General features: G+C 43.8%; 1 protein-coding gene across 5 annotated transcripts in view; it reads right to left on the bottom strand.

The window, feature by feature from the left end:
* rgs12b (regulator of G protein signaling 12b) overlaps nucleotides 1-13,259 on the bottom strand; it is a 413,483-nt gene that overhangs the window by 302,014 nt on the left and 98,210 nt on the right. For all 5 annotated transcript variants that reach the window (XR_011592975.1, XM_070877883.1, XM_070877890.1 and 2 more), the window contains exon 3: nucleotides 7,011-7,130. Coding sequence is in view for 4 of the 5 variants with exons in the window: in XM_070877883.1 (XP_070733984.1) it covers nucleotides 7,011-7,130 (120 nt within the window). In the remaining variant the exon portion in view is untranslated. The remainder of the gene's footprint in view (nucleotides 1-7,010; nucleotides 7,131-13,259) is intronic.

The following is a 13,259-nucleotide window of genomic DNA, read 5'->3' as shown; positions in this document are numbered from 1 at the left end:
GGCACAACTCTATAAGCCTAATTGCCTACAGCGAAGTGTTGGACACAAGCTAAGCGCCGAGTAGCGCCATTGATGGTGGATGGCCCGAGACTTGGTTGAGGGGCAGACATTAGGAAGGTGACTTCCAAAGTTATTTTAAAAGTTAAAAGTTAATAAAGATTCCCAATTTGTTTAAAAAGTTTCGGTGCAGAGTCCTTTTGGCGCGGGGCCCAGTGCAGAGTCCTTTCGGCCGGGGACAGGGTGGCCGGCGCGGGGTCCCTTCGGCCGGAGGCGGGAGCGGCCAGCGCTGGGTCCCTTCGGCCCGGGACAGAAGCAGCCAGCACGGGGTCCCTTCGGCCCAGGACAGAGGCGGCCGGCACGGGGTCCCTTCGGCCCGGGACAGAAGCGGCCGTTGAACCGGCAGAAGGGACCGAGGCAGCGGCGTTCAACCAAACGTCTTATACTCCCAACCAACTTTTAATTAATTTTTAAACTTTTAATCAACCTTTAAACTTATTTAAACAATTTGGGAGAACTTTTAAAACTCACATTTTACACTCAACCGAAATACTTTTAAATATCTATTATTAATCTATATTTTGGACTTTTTAACAACTTTTAGAAACTTTTAAAATTGGGGAAACTTTTATAATCTATTATTGACTTACATCTTAGACTTTTTAACAACTCTTAGAAACTTTTTAAACAAATTGGGAATCTTTATATCCGCTAAATATACTTATTCAGATTTTCAGTGCAACAATACAAAGATTTAAAACTATGGAACCATAGAATGGAATTTCAGCAGTTTCACAGGAGGGAATTTTCAATAATTAGACCACGTACTCAGCTGCCAATGTATAGCAGTTCAAAGCACACTTGTGAGCAACTAACCGCATATAAATAAATAAAATTGCTGCTTTTGATCTTTCATGTTTACTGCACATCTGGGCTAAACTGCAAATGTCAGTCAAATGAGATTTTTGACAGATTGTTAAGCAGCTTGCCCGACCACATAACAAACAAAATCCAATCCCAAACTGGAGTCTGAGTATTTTCTTTAGGCTATTTTAGATCTAGTATTGTGCAAAGAGAAAGTATTCATTAATAACCTTGTAGTTAAAGGGGCCTTTAGGGAAGAGTGACCAAAATATGATAGAATTTTATATTGAGTTTGAAAGTGATTTAAATCCGAAACTTGTGTCTTAAATCTAAACAAAGCAAGCTACGTAGATATGAGAGGCAAGTTGGCTAAGGTAGATTGGGAAACTACATTAAAAGGTATGATGATAGACAAGCAATGGTTAGCATTTAATGAATGAATACATAATTTACAACAAATATACATTCCTTAAAGGCACAAATACCCACAGGAAAAGTGGTCCAACCGTGGCTAACAAGAGAAGTTAAAGATAGTATTAGATCAAAGGAAGAAGCTTATAGGGCCCAAGTTTGCCTTGGAGTTGCTCCATTTGTTTTGGAACAACTAGATTTTTTTGGAGTATCTTAAAAATCGCAATTCTGCCCATTTAATTTGCTCCAGTGTAAGTGAGTTAGTTAGGTTTTTTTTTAAATTTAGTTTTTTTTTCCAAAAGGGGACGTTACCAGTCACTTACGCCTGTTTTGGCCATTTAAGTAAGTTTAGACAGCTAAAAGTTACTCCAAACTAACTTAGGCCGCCGTATGTGGCCACTTCTGGCTGCACAGAAAAACCTTGAGGTGAGTTAAGAAATCAGTGCAGGTAGCCAGAGATGGGGGGGAAGTGAGAGGGCTTGCAAAGCACTAAACACCTTCACAACATTAAAGAAGCATAAGTACATTTAAAGCACCAAGCACTAAACAATCAGTACATGTAAAGCACGTATTATCTGAATGGTGACAGATTAGGAAAAGGGGAGGTACAATGAGACCTGGGTGTCATGGTACATCAGTCATTGAAGTTTGGCATGCAGGTACAGCAGGCGGTGAAGAAGGCAAATGGCATGTTGGCCTTCATAGCTAGAGGATTTGAGTATAGGAGCAAGGAGGTCTTACTGCAGTTGTACAGAGCCTTGCTGAGGTCACACCTGGAATATTGTGTTCAGTTTTGGTCCCCTCATCTGAGGAAGGATGTTCTTGCTATTCAGGGAGTACAGCAAAGGTTCACCAGATTGATTCCCGGGATGGCAGGACTGACATATCAGGAGAGACTGGATCAACTGGGCTTGTATCCACTGGAGTTTAGAAGAATGAGAGGGGATCTCATAGAAACATATAAAATTCTGACGGGATTGGACAGGTTAGATGCAGGAAGAATATCCCCGTTGCTGGGGAGTTCCAGAACCAGGGGTCACAGTCTAAGAATAAGAGGTAAGTCATTTAGGACTGAGATGAGGAGAAACTTCTTCACTCAGAGAGTGGTTAACCACAGCAGAAAGTTGTTGAACCCAGTTCGTTAGATATATTCAAAAGGGAGTTAGATATGGCCCTTACGGCCAAAGGGATCAAGGGGTATGGAGAGAAAGCAGGAAAGGGGTACTGAGGTTGAATGATCAGCCATGATCTTATTGAATGGCGGTGCAGGCTTGAAGGGCCGAATGGCCTACTCCTGCACCTAATTTCCATGTTTCTATGTAAACAAAGCACAAAAATAAGCATTCAATAACAAATAAAAAATACAAGGAAGCTGAAAGGACCTGCACCTAGCACCAAGACTTGCAAAGCACTAAACAAAGCACAGAAAGTAATAAGCAATGAATTAACAATTAAAAAATAGAAGGAACCCTGCACCTAAAGCACCAAGACTTACAAAGCACTAAACAAAGCACAAAAAGTAATAAACAATTAACTAATAAAAAATAGAAGGAACCCTGCACCTAAAGCACCAAGACTTACAAAGCACTAAACAAAGCACAAAAAGTAATAAACAATTAATTAATAAAAAATAGAAGGAACCCTGTACCTAAACCACCAAGACCAAAGTAATAAGCAATCAATCAATCAATAACAAATAAAAACAAAGTAACCTTGTCCAAACTACTCCTACACAGTCCCTTTCAGTACCTTCAATAGCATTCTTTTGCTGACTCCTACTTTATTCTAACCAATGGCATATAAATACTCATCACAATGTATAGACTAAGTGCAGTGCACTTACTCCATCCATTGTGTGGCCTTGTGAACATTACCAGTATGATTTGTCTCAATGCTTCCCATTTGTTTCAGACACTGGACACCTAACCTAAACCCAATCTCCTTCTTCTAAACTGATTCCTTTGTGGAAAACATCAGCATACTAACCAGCTACAGGGTTTCACTGACAACCTGCTGGGGTTCTGGTTCTCTCAGAACTTCTTTTACTGGTGTGGCTGGATAAGGCAGCGGGCCACCGATGAGGGAGCCCATTCGGCCAGGGCTAGGGGCGGCGTGCTTCGGGCCCCTGCCACACAGCCTGCAGAGCACACGCAGAGATTGTGGGGGCGAGGAGCTACTGCACATGCGCACACACTCTAGCGCGCATGTGCAGAGGTCCCGGCACTGGTTTTGGCACCGACACCTGGCTCCGCCCACCACTGCTTGTGCTGCACCACGCCAACGCCTGCAACATTTCAAGGAGCGGGGAGAATACTGAGGTAAGTTTTCGGCGCCGTTTTTCATCTACAAAGTCAGCACACCTCACGGGGTGTGCCGTTTTAACCGGAGGGGCAAACTTGGGCCCATAATGTTGCCAAAAAGAGTAGTATGCCTGAAAATTGGGAGGATTTTAGAATTCAGCAAAGGAGGACCAAGAAATTGATAATGAAAAGGAAAATAGAATACGAGAGTAAACTAGTGAGAGACATAAAAACAGACTGTAAAAGCTTCTATAGGTATGTAAAAAGGAAAAGGTTAGCAAAGGTAAATGTGGGTCCCTTACAGGCTGAGACAGCAGAAATAATAAGGAAATGGCAGAGAAATTAAATAAATACTTTGTGTTGAGGTAGAAGATCAGCCATGACTTTATTGAATGGCGGAGCAGGCTCAAGGGGCGGAATGGCATACTCCTGTTCCTACTTCTTATGTTCTTAATTTTACCCCCTTTCCTGAATGCAACCAGTAATAAAAACGCAAATTGTAATTGGCAGAAAGAGGTTTCTCAAGAAACTTTGCCAAGATAGACAAGAGATTGGCCATATTAGCTCATTTTTCAATGGTGAGATACAATGACACTTCAGAAGGCTAGTTTTACGAAAAGACTAAGGGGCTGAAATTGCCCTCCAACCGAAACAGGGCGCACTCACCAATTTCTTTGAGGATTTACCACCCCAATCGTTGGAGCTCTGTCTCGAGGGATTTTGCCCTCTTTTTTAGTTTTTATACGGCGAGACAGTGAAGTGCGGCTGCGGCGGGGCGGAAGTGAGAGGTGAACAGGACGGAAGGCGGATGGACTCATGAGTGCTGTGCTGACAATGTCACAACGTCCGTCTCCTTCAGTTAAAGGGGAGGGCCGCTGCGAACTCTGCAGCCACCTTAATGGCACCCATTGGGCCACCAGGAGGGTTTCGGCCGGGTCAGCGGCCCAGTACCCAAGAGAGGGTTGCCGGGCTTCCTGTTGGCGGCCCAGCCGAATCCATGGCCGCCATTGTCAGGCTGACTTCAGAGCTGGCCAACAATTAAAATGAAATGGTGGCCGCGGCAGTGCACCCTCCCCTTGAAGGGCGGACGCACGTCCAGCTACAAGGAGCCTCCCATCCAGAGAGCTGTCGGGAGCACTGACCAGCGGCCACTCCGCTCTCACGGGGCAATTTCCCATGTGGGGTGGAAAGGGGTTGGCGCGCAGCCGACAGGGTGGGAACGTCCACTGTCACAAAAATAAAGGAGGGGAATTTCACAAATGTCGGCACCTCCGCCCCGACTGAGGTGCTTACCGACCTGTTATTGCCTCTTTAAAAAAATCTTTTGTAATTATTCATCCACATTCCTTTTTGCTTCTAATTCTCTAAATTTCAATACTGCCAACATTATGCTGATAAACATCGACAAAGAGTCCTTATGGTCTAAATAAGGCAACTTTAGTACAAATAGGAGAGATCTTAATCCACTGCTCCTGGCACAAACCAGATGGAACAGAAGGTAAAATGAAACGGGATTTTTCCCGCTCCAACTATATATGCTAATTAGGGATCTATCACTCAGACTGGACCCCAAGGCAATTTGTACAGTCTAGTGGCAGGAGCAACTACCATGGTCGTTTTGACCAGTGAAAGTTGCTAGACACTTAGTGGAGGCGCCACAGGGTAACAACAACAACATATAGCACCTTTAGTGTAGTAAAACATCAAGCCACATAAGGAGAAATTAGGGCAGGTGACCAAAAGCTTGGTCAAAGAGGTTTTAAGGAGAGTCTTAAAAGAAGGGAGAGAGAGGTAGTGAGGCGGAGAGATTTAGGAAGGGAATTCCAGAGCTTAGGGCAGAATTAGAGGAGTGCAGATATCTCGGGGAGCTGGGGGGGGGGGGGGAGGGGGCGAGGCCATAGAGGGATTTGAAAACAAGGATGAGAATTTTGAAATCGAGGTGTTGCTTAAGCGGGAGCCAATGTAAGTCAGTGAGCACAGGATCGTGGGTGAGCAGGACTTGGTGCGAGTTAGGACACAGTCAGCCGAGTTTTGGATCGCCTCAGGTTTACGTAGGGTAGAATGTGGGAGGCCAGCCAGGAATGTGTTGGAATAGTCAAGTCCAGAGATAACAAAGCCATGGATAAAGGTTTCAGCAGCAGATGAGCTGAGACAGGGGCAGAGACAGGTGATGTTACGGAGGTGGAAACAGGCGGTCTTAGTTATGCTGCGGATATGTTGTCAAAAGCTCATTTCAGGGTCAAATATGACACCAAGGTTGCGAACAGTGTGGTTCAGCCTCAGACAGGTGTTGTGGAGAGGGTTGGAGTCAGTGGCTAGGGAACGGAGTTTGTGGCGGGGACCGAAAACAATGGCTTCGGTCTTCAGAATATTTAACTGGAGAAAATTGCTGCTCATCTAGAACTGGATGTCGGACAAGCAGTCTGACAAATTAGAGACCATGGAGGGGTCGTGAGAAATGGTAGTGAGGTAGAGCGGGATGGAAATTGACGCTGTTTTTTCAGATGATGTCGCCAAGGGGAAACATGTAGATGAGAACTAGGAGGGGGCCAAAAATAGATTCTTTGGGCCAGCAGAGGTTATGCTGCAGGGGTGGGAAGAGAAGCCATTGCAGGTGATTCTCTGGCTACGATTAGTTAGATAAGGCGAGTGCAATCCCACCCAGCTGGACGACGATGGAGGGACGTTAGAGAAGGATTGAGTGGTCAACCATGTCAAAGGCTGTAGACAAGTCACGAAGGATAAAGAGGGATAGTTTGCCTTTGTCACAGTCTCAAAGGATGTCATTTGTGACTCTGATGAGAGCCGTTTCGGTACTGTGGCGGGGCGGAAACCTGATTGGAGGGATTCAAACATGGAGTTGCGGGAAAGATGGGCACGGATTTTGAAGGCAACAACACGTTCAAGGACTTTGGAAAGGAAAGGGAGATGGGGTGGTAGTTTGCAAGGACGGAAATGTCAAGGATTAGGTTTTTTTTGAGGAGAGGGGTGATGATGACAGATTTGAGGAGGAGGGGGACAGTACCTGAGGAGAGAGAACAGTTAACAATGTCAGCTAGTGTGGGAACCAGAAAAGGAAGTTGAGTGGGAATAGGGTCGAAGGAGCAGGAAGTGGGTCTCATGGACAAGATGAGCTCGGAGAGGTAATGAGGGGAGATCGGAGAGAAACTGGAGAAAGATGTGGTCAGGGCTTGGGCAGGGGGGTTCCTTAGAGGAGGTTTTACCCGGTGGGCTAGGGGAAGGAAGGGAAGTGGCAGAAGCAGCTAAACGGATGGTCTCAATCTTAGATACAAAGATGTCCATGAGCTCCTCACACTAATTGTCGGAGGTGTGGGTGGAGGAGACAGGGTAGAGGGGTTTAAGAAGACAGTTAGTAGTAGAGAATAGAAGCCGGGGCATCAGATTTTGTGCATTGGACCACAGAATTTTTACACTTACTTCCAAGTCATCCAAGGACCTGGTTATACTGAAACGTTTTGATCTTCCATATGATCGCCTAACAGAAGAACGTTGGGGAGCTTGTGGGAATCCGACTGAAATTCCAGAAAACCTTGCACCCTGTAAAATGAAACAAAATATATGGAATGAGTATCATTCTGTAATTTGTAAAATTAAAAAGAAAGCTTCCATAATAGCATACCGGATAAATGTATTGCATGTGTGGTAGTAAGCTAAACAGACCAGGAATACGCAAATTTAATCCGGATTTGTCCTAAATTACACAAACTCAGTCTAAAAGCTGGCTGAGACAATCCAGGTTTGGGAGGGGATAAAATGGACACAGTTTCCTTTCCTGACAAAGTTCCTGATAAGTATCAGTCTTGCCTCAGTGGGTAGCGCTCTCACCTCTGAGTCAGAAGGTCATGAGTTCAGAGGTTTGAGCACATTATCTAGGCTGACAGTGGTACCATCGTTCAGATGAGATGTTAAACCGAAGATCTGTATACCTCTTAGGTAGACATAAAAGATTCTCCCACTGACTGGCCAACATTTATTTTCTCAATCAACATCACTAAAACCGATGATCCATTTTACAGCAATGTCCACATCCCGAATAAATAAAATGTTTGTGATGAATTTCTTATGTATAAGCCTAATATTTTGGCCTTGTACAAGTCATTGGTCAGGCCTCAGTTAGTAGGTGATATTCAGGGTGCAAAGGAGGAATACTAAACTAATTCCCAGTTCAGAACATCTTAATTATCAAGATAGGCGAAAAGAGCTGGGAATCTACATTTTAGAGAAGCGTAGACTTAAGGGTTATAAGCATATCGAGGTTTATAAAAATGATGATGGGAATAGATTGTGTTCCAAATAATTTGGTTAGGGAGGACCAGGGTTTACAATTTTAAGTTATATAAGGAACATAGGAACAGTAGGGGGCCATTCAGCCCCTCGAGCCTGTTCTGCCATTCAATGAAATCATGACTGATCTGCGACCTAATTCCATATACCCACCTTTGGCACATATCCCTTAATACTTTTGGTTAACAGAATGCTATCAATCTCAGATTTAAAATTAACAGGTGATCTAGCATCAATTGCCATTTGTAGAAGAGAGTTCCAAACTTCTACCACTCGCCCCAGTCCTAGAATCCCCAACCAGTGGAAATAGTTTCTTGCTATCTACCCTATCTGTTCCCCTTAATATCTTGAAAACTTCAATCAGATCACTCCTTAACCTTCTAAATTCTGGGGAATACAACCCTAATTTGTGTAATCTCTCCTCATAACTTAACCCTTGTAGATCTAGGTTAGATATCAGGAGGTGGTTCTTTTCCCAGAGAATAGTGGACCTCTAGAACAGGCTGTAGGCTCATGCTGATTCACTTAATTTCTTCAAGCGAGAGCTTGGACCCGTTTCTGGCTGGGTCAGAGATCACCTCATACAAAAGGTAGGTACTGCATAGAATTATCAGGGCCAGAGCAATCGCCTAAACTAGTTTCGGTCGCCCAGGGGATTGGAGAGGAAATTCCCTCAATTTTTTCCTCCCAAACCTGGCCTAGGTTTTTAATCTGTATTTTTGCCTCTCCCAGGAGATCACATGGCTTTGGGTGGGGTGGAGAATATATATTGGCCCTGAAATCCCGGCCTCCCCGGGTCCATACAGAGTTTCTACGGACCCGGGAAGGCATCGGAAAAGCCGGTTTTCAGCGCACAATGCACATGTGCTGAAAACCGGCTTTTCCGATCTCACGCATATCGGGAGCGAGGACATTTGCAAGAACAAGATTGCGGTATTTACCCAGATTTTGCCCAGCAAATGTCCTCAAAATTCTTGCTCCTGATAAAAGCATAGCCTACTTTTATAGACATAAGAGTATAAAAACATACAAAAATATAATGAAATTAAATTTTAAAAACACATATTTTTAAAAACCCTGCCCACTAAGTTACATTTATTTTTAACCATAATTAAAAAAACTTTTTAAAACTCGGAAAAAAAACATTTCTCAGATATTTATTAACTTTAATTTCAATTAATTTTAATTATGTGAGGTGTGTTTTTTTATTTTTTATTACATGTGTTTAGTGTCTTTGTTTTTTCTCTCTCATTAATAGCAATGAGAACTCATAGAAACATAGAAAATAGGTGCAGGAGTAGACCATCCGGCCCTGCACCACCATTCAATAAGATCATGGCTGATCAGTCCTTCAGTACCCCGTTCCTGCTTTCTCTCCATACCCCTTGATCCCTTTAGCCGCAAGGGCCATATCTAACTCCCTCTTGAATATATCCAATGAACTGGCATCAACAACTCTCTGCGGTAGGGAATTCCACAGGATAACAACTCTCTAAGTGAAGAAGTTCCTCCTCATCTCAGTCCTAAATGGCTTACCCCTTATCCTAAGACTATGTCCTCTGGTTCTGGACTTCCCCAACATCGGGAACATTCTTCCTGCATCTAACCTGTCCATTCCCGTCAGAATTTTATATGTTTCTATGGGATTCCCCTCTCATCCTTCTAAACTCCAGTGAATACAGATCCAGTATCTCCTCATATGTCAGTCCTGCCATCCCAGGAATCAGTCTGGTGAACCTTCGCTGCACTCCCTCAATAGCAAGAACATCCTTCCTCAGATTAGGAGACCAAACTGAACACAATATTCCAGGTGGGGCCTCACCAAGACCCTGTACAAGACCTCCCTGCTCCTATACTCAAATCCCTTAGCTATGAAGGCCAACATACCATTTGCCTTCTTCACCGCCTGCTGTACCTGCAAGCCAACCTTCAATGACTGATGAATCATGGCACCCAGGTCTCGCTGCACCTCCCCTTTTCCTAATCTACCGCCATTCAGATAATATTCTGCCTTCATGTTTTTGCCCCCAAAGTAGATAACCTCACAATTATCCACATTATACTGCATCTGCCATGTATTTGCCCACTCGCCTAACCTGTCCAAATCACCCTGCAGCCTCTTAGTGTGATAGATACGGAGTTCCCGTTGCTATTAATGAGAAAGCTGTGGAATACTGTACCTGATTGGCTGAGCAGTCACATATGACTGCAGCTTCTGCGTGGGAACCTGGAGTACGGGAGCATACTTCGCAGTGCGGGAAGAGAAGGCCTCCCCAAATGAATCCCACGCTTTTCCGGGACCACCAGGTAAATTCATAGAAATGTTTCAGGCCGGAGGCAATTGCCCGCGGGAAGCCTCCGACCGCAATTTAAGCCCCATTGTAATACACAAGGTAATACAATTGTGTGGGACAGGCTGGATGGACCAGAGGGTCTTTTCCTGTCCGTCATTGTATGTTATCTTATGTCTATGTCCCCTCACCCATTAAAAAGTCTGTTTCTATCTACCATGCTTCATTTCTTCACAATTTTTACATGCCTCAATCAAATAACCTGAAAGCTCCTCTGTTCAGAAAAAAAAGTCCTAATTTCTCTCAAGCAAAATGACCAATGCAATCAACAATGGAGGAATACAGGAGGGCAAAAAAGAGAATGTTCCTAAAGTACAAAGGTGGCCTGAGACAAATATAAAAAAACATGGATTAACAAAATGGTCCCGAGAGCTAAAATAGAAAATGAGAAATATTAAAAGAAATGACGAGCATTTCTATAAATATATTCACAGAAAGCAGATATTTAAAGATCCCTAACAGGAAGGATAGTAAATGTTTTAAATAAAGTCTGTTTTTGTGTGTGTTCTGGGAGAGAGAGACACATCATGAAATTCATGGAAAGAGATGGTAAGCTGAGGAGGTTAGCGAATACGTCACCGAATCTAGATAGACATCTTGCAAGAGCATTTAAAGAGGTCAGCAAAATCAGTCACATTTTTGTCGTGTCCTGATGAACGAGAAAATGCAATGATTACATTGATGGTCTTGGGCGCAGAAAGGAAAAGAACCAGCTTGTACTGACCATAGTATAATGTAAATAAAGCAATTTTTTTTTTTTTAAACTTATATTTGAAATGCTATGTTTAATTTACTCCATACTGAGGTGGTGGTGATATGCTGTGCTGCAGAATGTTAAGGTGCAGGTTCGTACTTGCAACTCCCCATGCAGCAAATTTATCATCTTCTTCTGGGCAATGAGCAAAGCATATGTACACAGACAGCGGAAAAACAAAGGGCAAGTCAAATCCTGCCATTCTTACTCACTTCATGGCAACCAGCTCAGAGGCCCAATCGGGAGAGATTACAGCAAATTTGCCTGCTCACGGTCTCCATTGGGAATGATATATAGCATGTAAAAGACTAGCAAAAAGGCTTACTCTAATCCATGAAAAATGGGTATTTATTTTTACATGCTACAACGTTCTGGTCAAATTGTTCTTTGACAGCATGATTTGGTGAACAAATCCCAGCTTTTACTTTATACATGACAACCCACACTCACTGCCCAGCTAAACATAATACTAAAAAATACATTTTATTGTTTTCTTATAATGACATCTGAAGAATGAAGCGAAAAGCAAATCATGTGTAATAAAATGCCAAAAGCAACCTGCTAGATGTCAAACAGATTTGGTTAATTTCTCTCAACTAGTCACCACAAACTTTTAATATATTTTCAGAGCAACATAAACAGAAGAAAACAAGAGTATAATCGGTCAACAATTCATAGTGCCAAATATTATTTTCAGTACTATTATGAAGGGTGTAGAACAAACTTCTACACAATTGTACACCAAGGTTTGCAAAGCTCAGATCTTAAGACTATCCCTAGGAAAGGGGATGAAGCAGATGGACCCAATCCAAGGAAAAATCTTGATACAGAGGGCAAAGCTATGGAGAACACAACCAACAAGATCCATACTCAATAATAGCAACGTAGAAACACTAAGGGCTGGATTTTGGGTTTTTGCGTTTTTTGCAGGTCGTTAAAGATAGTGTCTGAAAATAGTTAGCGCAAGTTTCGGCAAAATGTAATTTGGGGAAGCGTTACACAATGGACTTTGCGTACCCGAGCCGAAACTTGTGGCAGTAAAGAAGTTTAATTGTTGTTTAGTGCCCTGCAACCTAACGTTGTTATATTGTATGGTTTTATTTTGGTAGGGGGAGTTTTTGTGACTGTTGCAATAAAATATATGAATCATTATTTGCCATTGGTGTCTTGTGAATCATTCCAACGTTCACCAGAGATGTGCCTTTATGGGGGGAAAATAGTGTGTCCAGTATTAGTTCCATCCCTCAGTTTCCTCCATTTAGGAGAGCCGGTCCATTACGAGCTGGCGACTTGCGACTCTTGGTCCGGTAGCATCTCCACGCTGCCTCCCCCATAGATGGGATGGCAACCAATGGGAGCCTCACTAGGCTCCTCTTCGTCCTTCTCCTCCTCCTGAGGTGGGAATGCAATCCCCACTGGCAATGCCTGGCCCCTCATGATGGCCAAGTTGTGCAGCATGCAGCACACCACAATGAATTCGGATACCTGTTGAAGGGAATATTGAAGGCTGCCTCCAGAGCGATCCAGGCATCAGTCTGCCTGTAGGAGATGGCATATCTCTGTCAGCACTTCCTTTCGGAAGCGCAGCCTTCTCTCACATCGCTCCTCACAGAGCTGGAGGTATGAGCATTGATGCCTCTAAACCCATGGCGGGTGAGGCCTCCTCCCCGGACATCTTCAGCCTCTCCTCATCCGTGGGTCGACACGGGCAAGAGTCCTTCTTATAGCTTGATGCCGCCTGTCAATAGCATGGAGCATGATACAGTGGCAAACTAGTAATACCCCCATTAAATGTTCTCACTGAAGTTGTAAGGGCAATGTAATGGCAGATAAAAGTGAAGTATGCAAGTCGGAGGCTCACATAGCGTTATGTGCGCTATGACCTGCGATGTAGGATCCTCATCCCTCCATTTAAAAATGCTGCCAATACCGTCTGCCGCACCCTGGAACTGCCTGTCTTTTTCAGGCATTTCCTGGAGCGGGCGATAAATGAGGTGTTACGGCCGAATGTTCCATCCGGGGGGGGGGGGGGGCTTGTGCAGTGTTGCATGACGATTGATGTCATGATCTGTCAAAATGGATGGCGGGGCGTTAGGTTTTTGCGCCGGCGCTAACCAGTAACCAAATCTACCGGCTGGGCGGTAAATCTTGGATGCCTGGCATTATGCCCACAAACAACATTCAACACCCCAACGGAGCGTTAACCGAGATACAAATGAGCCGAAAATCTAGCCCTTAGCAGTCTCATGCATTTGAGTTTTGACATTAGATATTTTC

This window comes from Pristiophorus japonicus, chromosome 1 (assembly GCF_044704955.1).
Source record: "Pristiophorus japonicus isolate sPriJap1 chromosome 1, sPriJap1.hap1, whole genome shotgun sequence".
In the NCBI taxonomy this organism is placed as follows: Eukaryota; Metazoa; Chordata; class Chondrichthyes; family Pristiophoridae; genus Pristiophorus; species Pristiophorus japonicus.
This window is presented reverse-complemented; position numbering and strand designations above follow the sequence as displayed.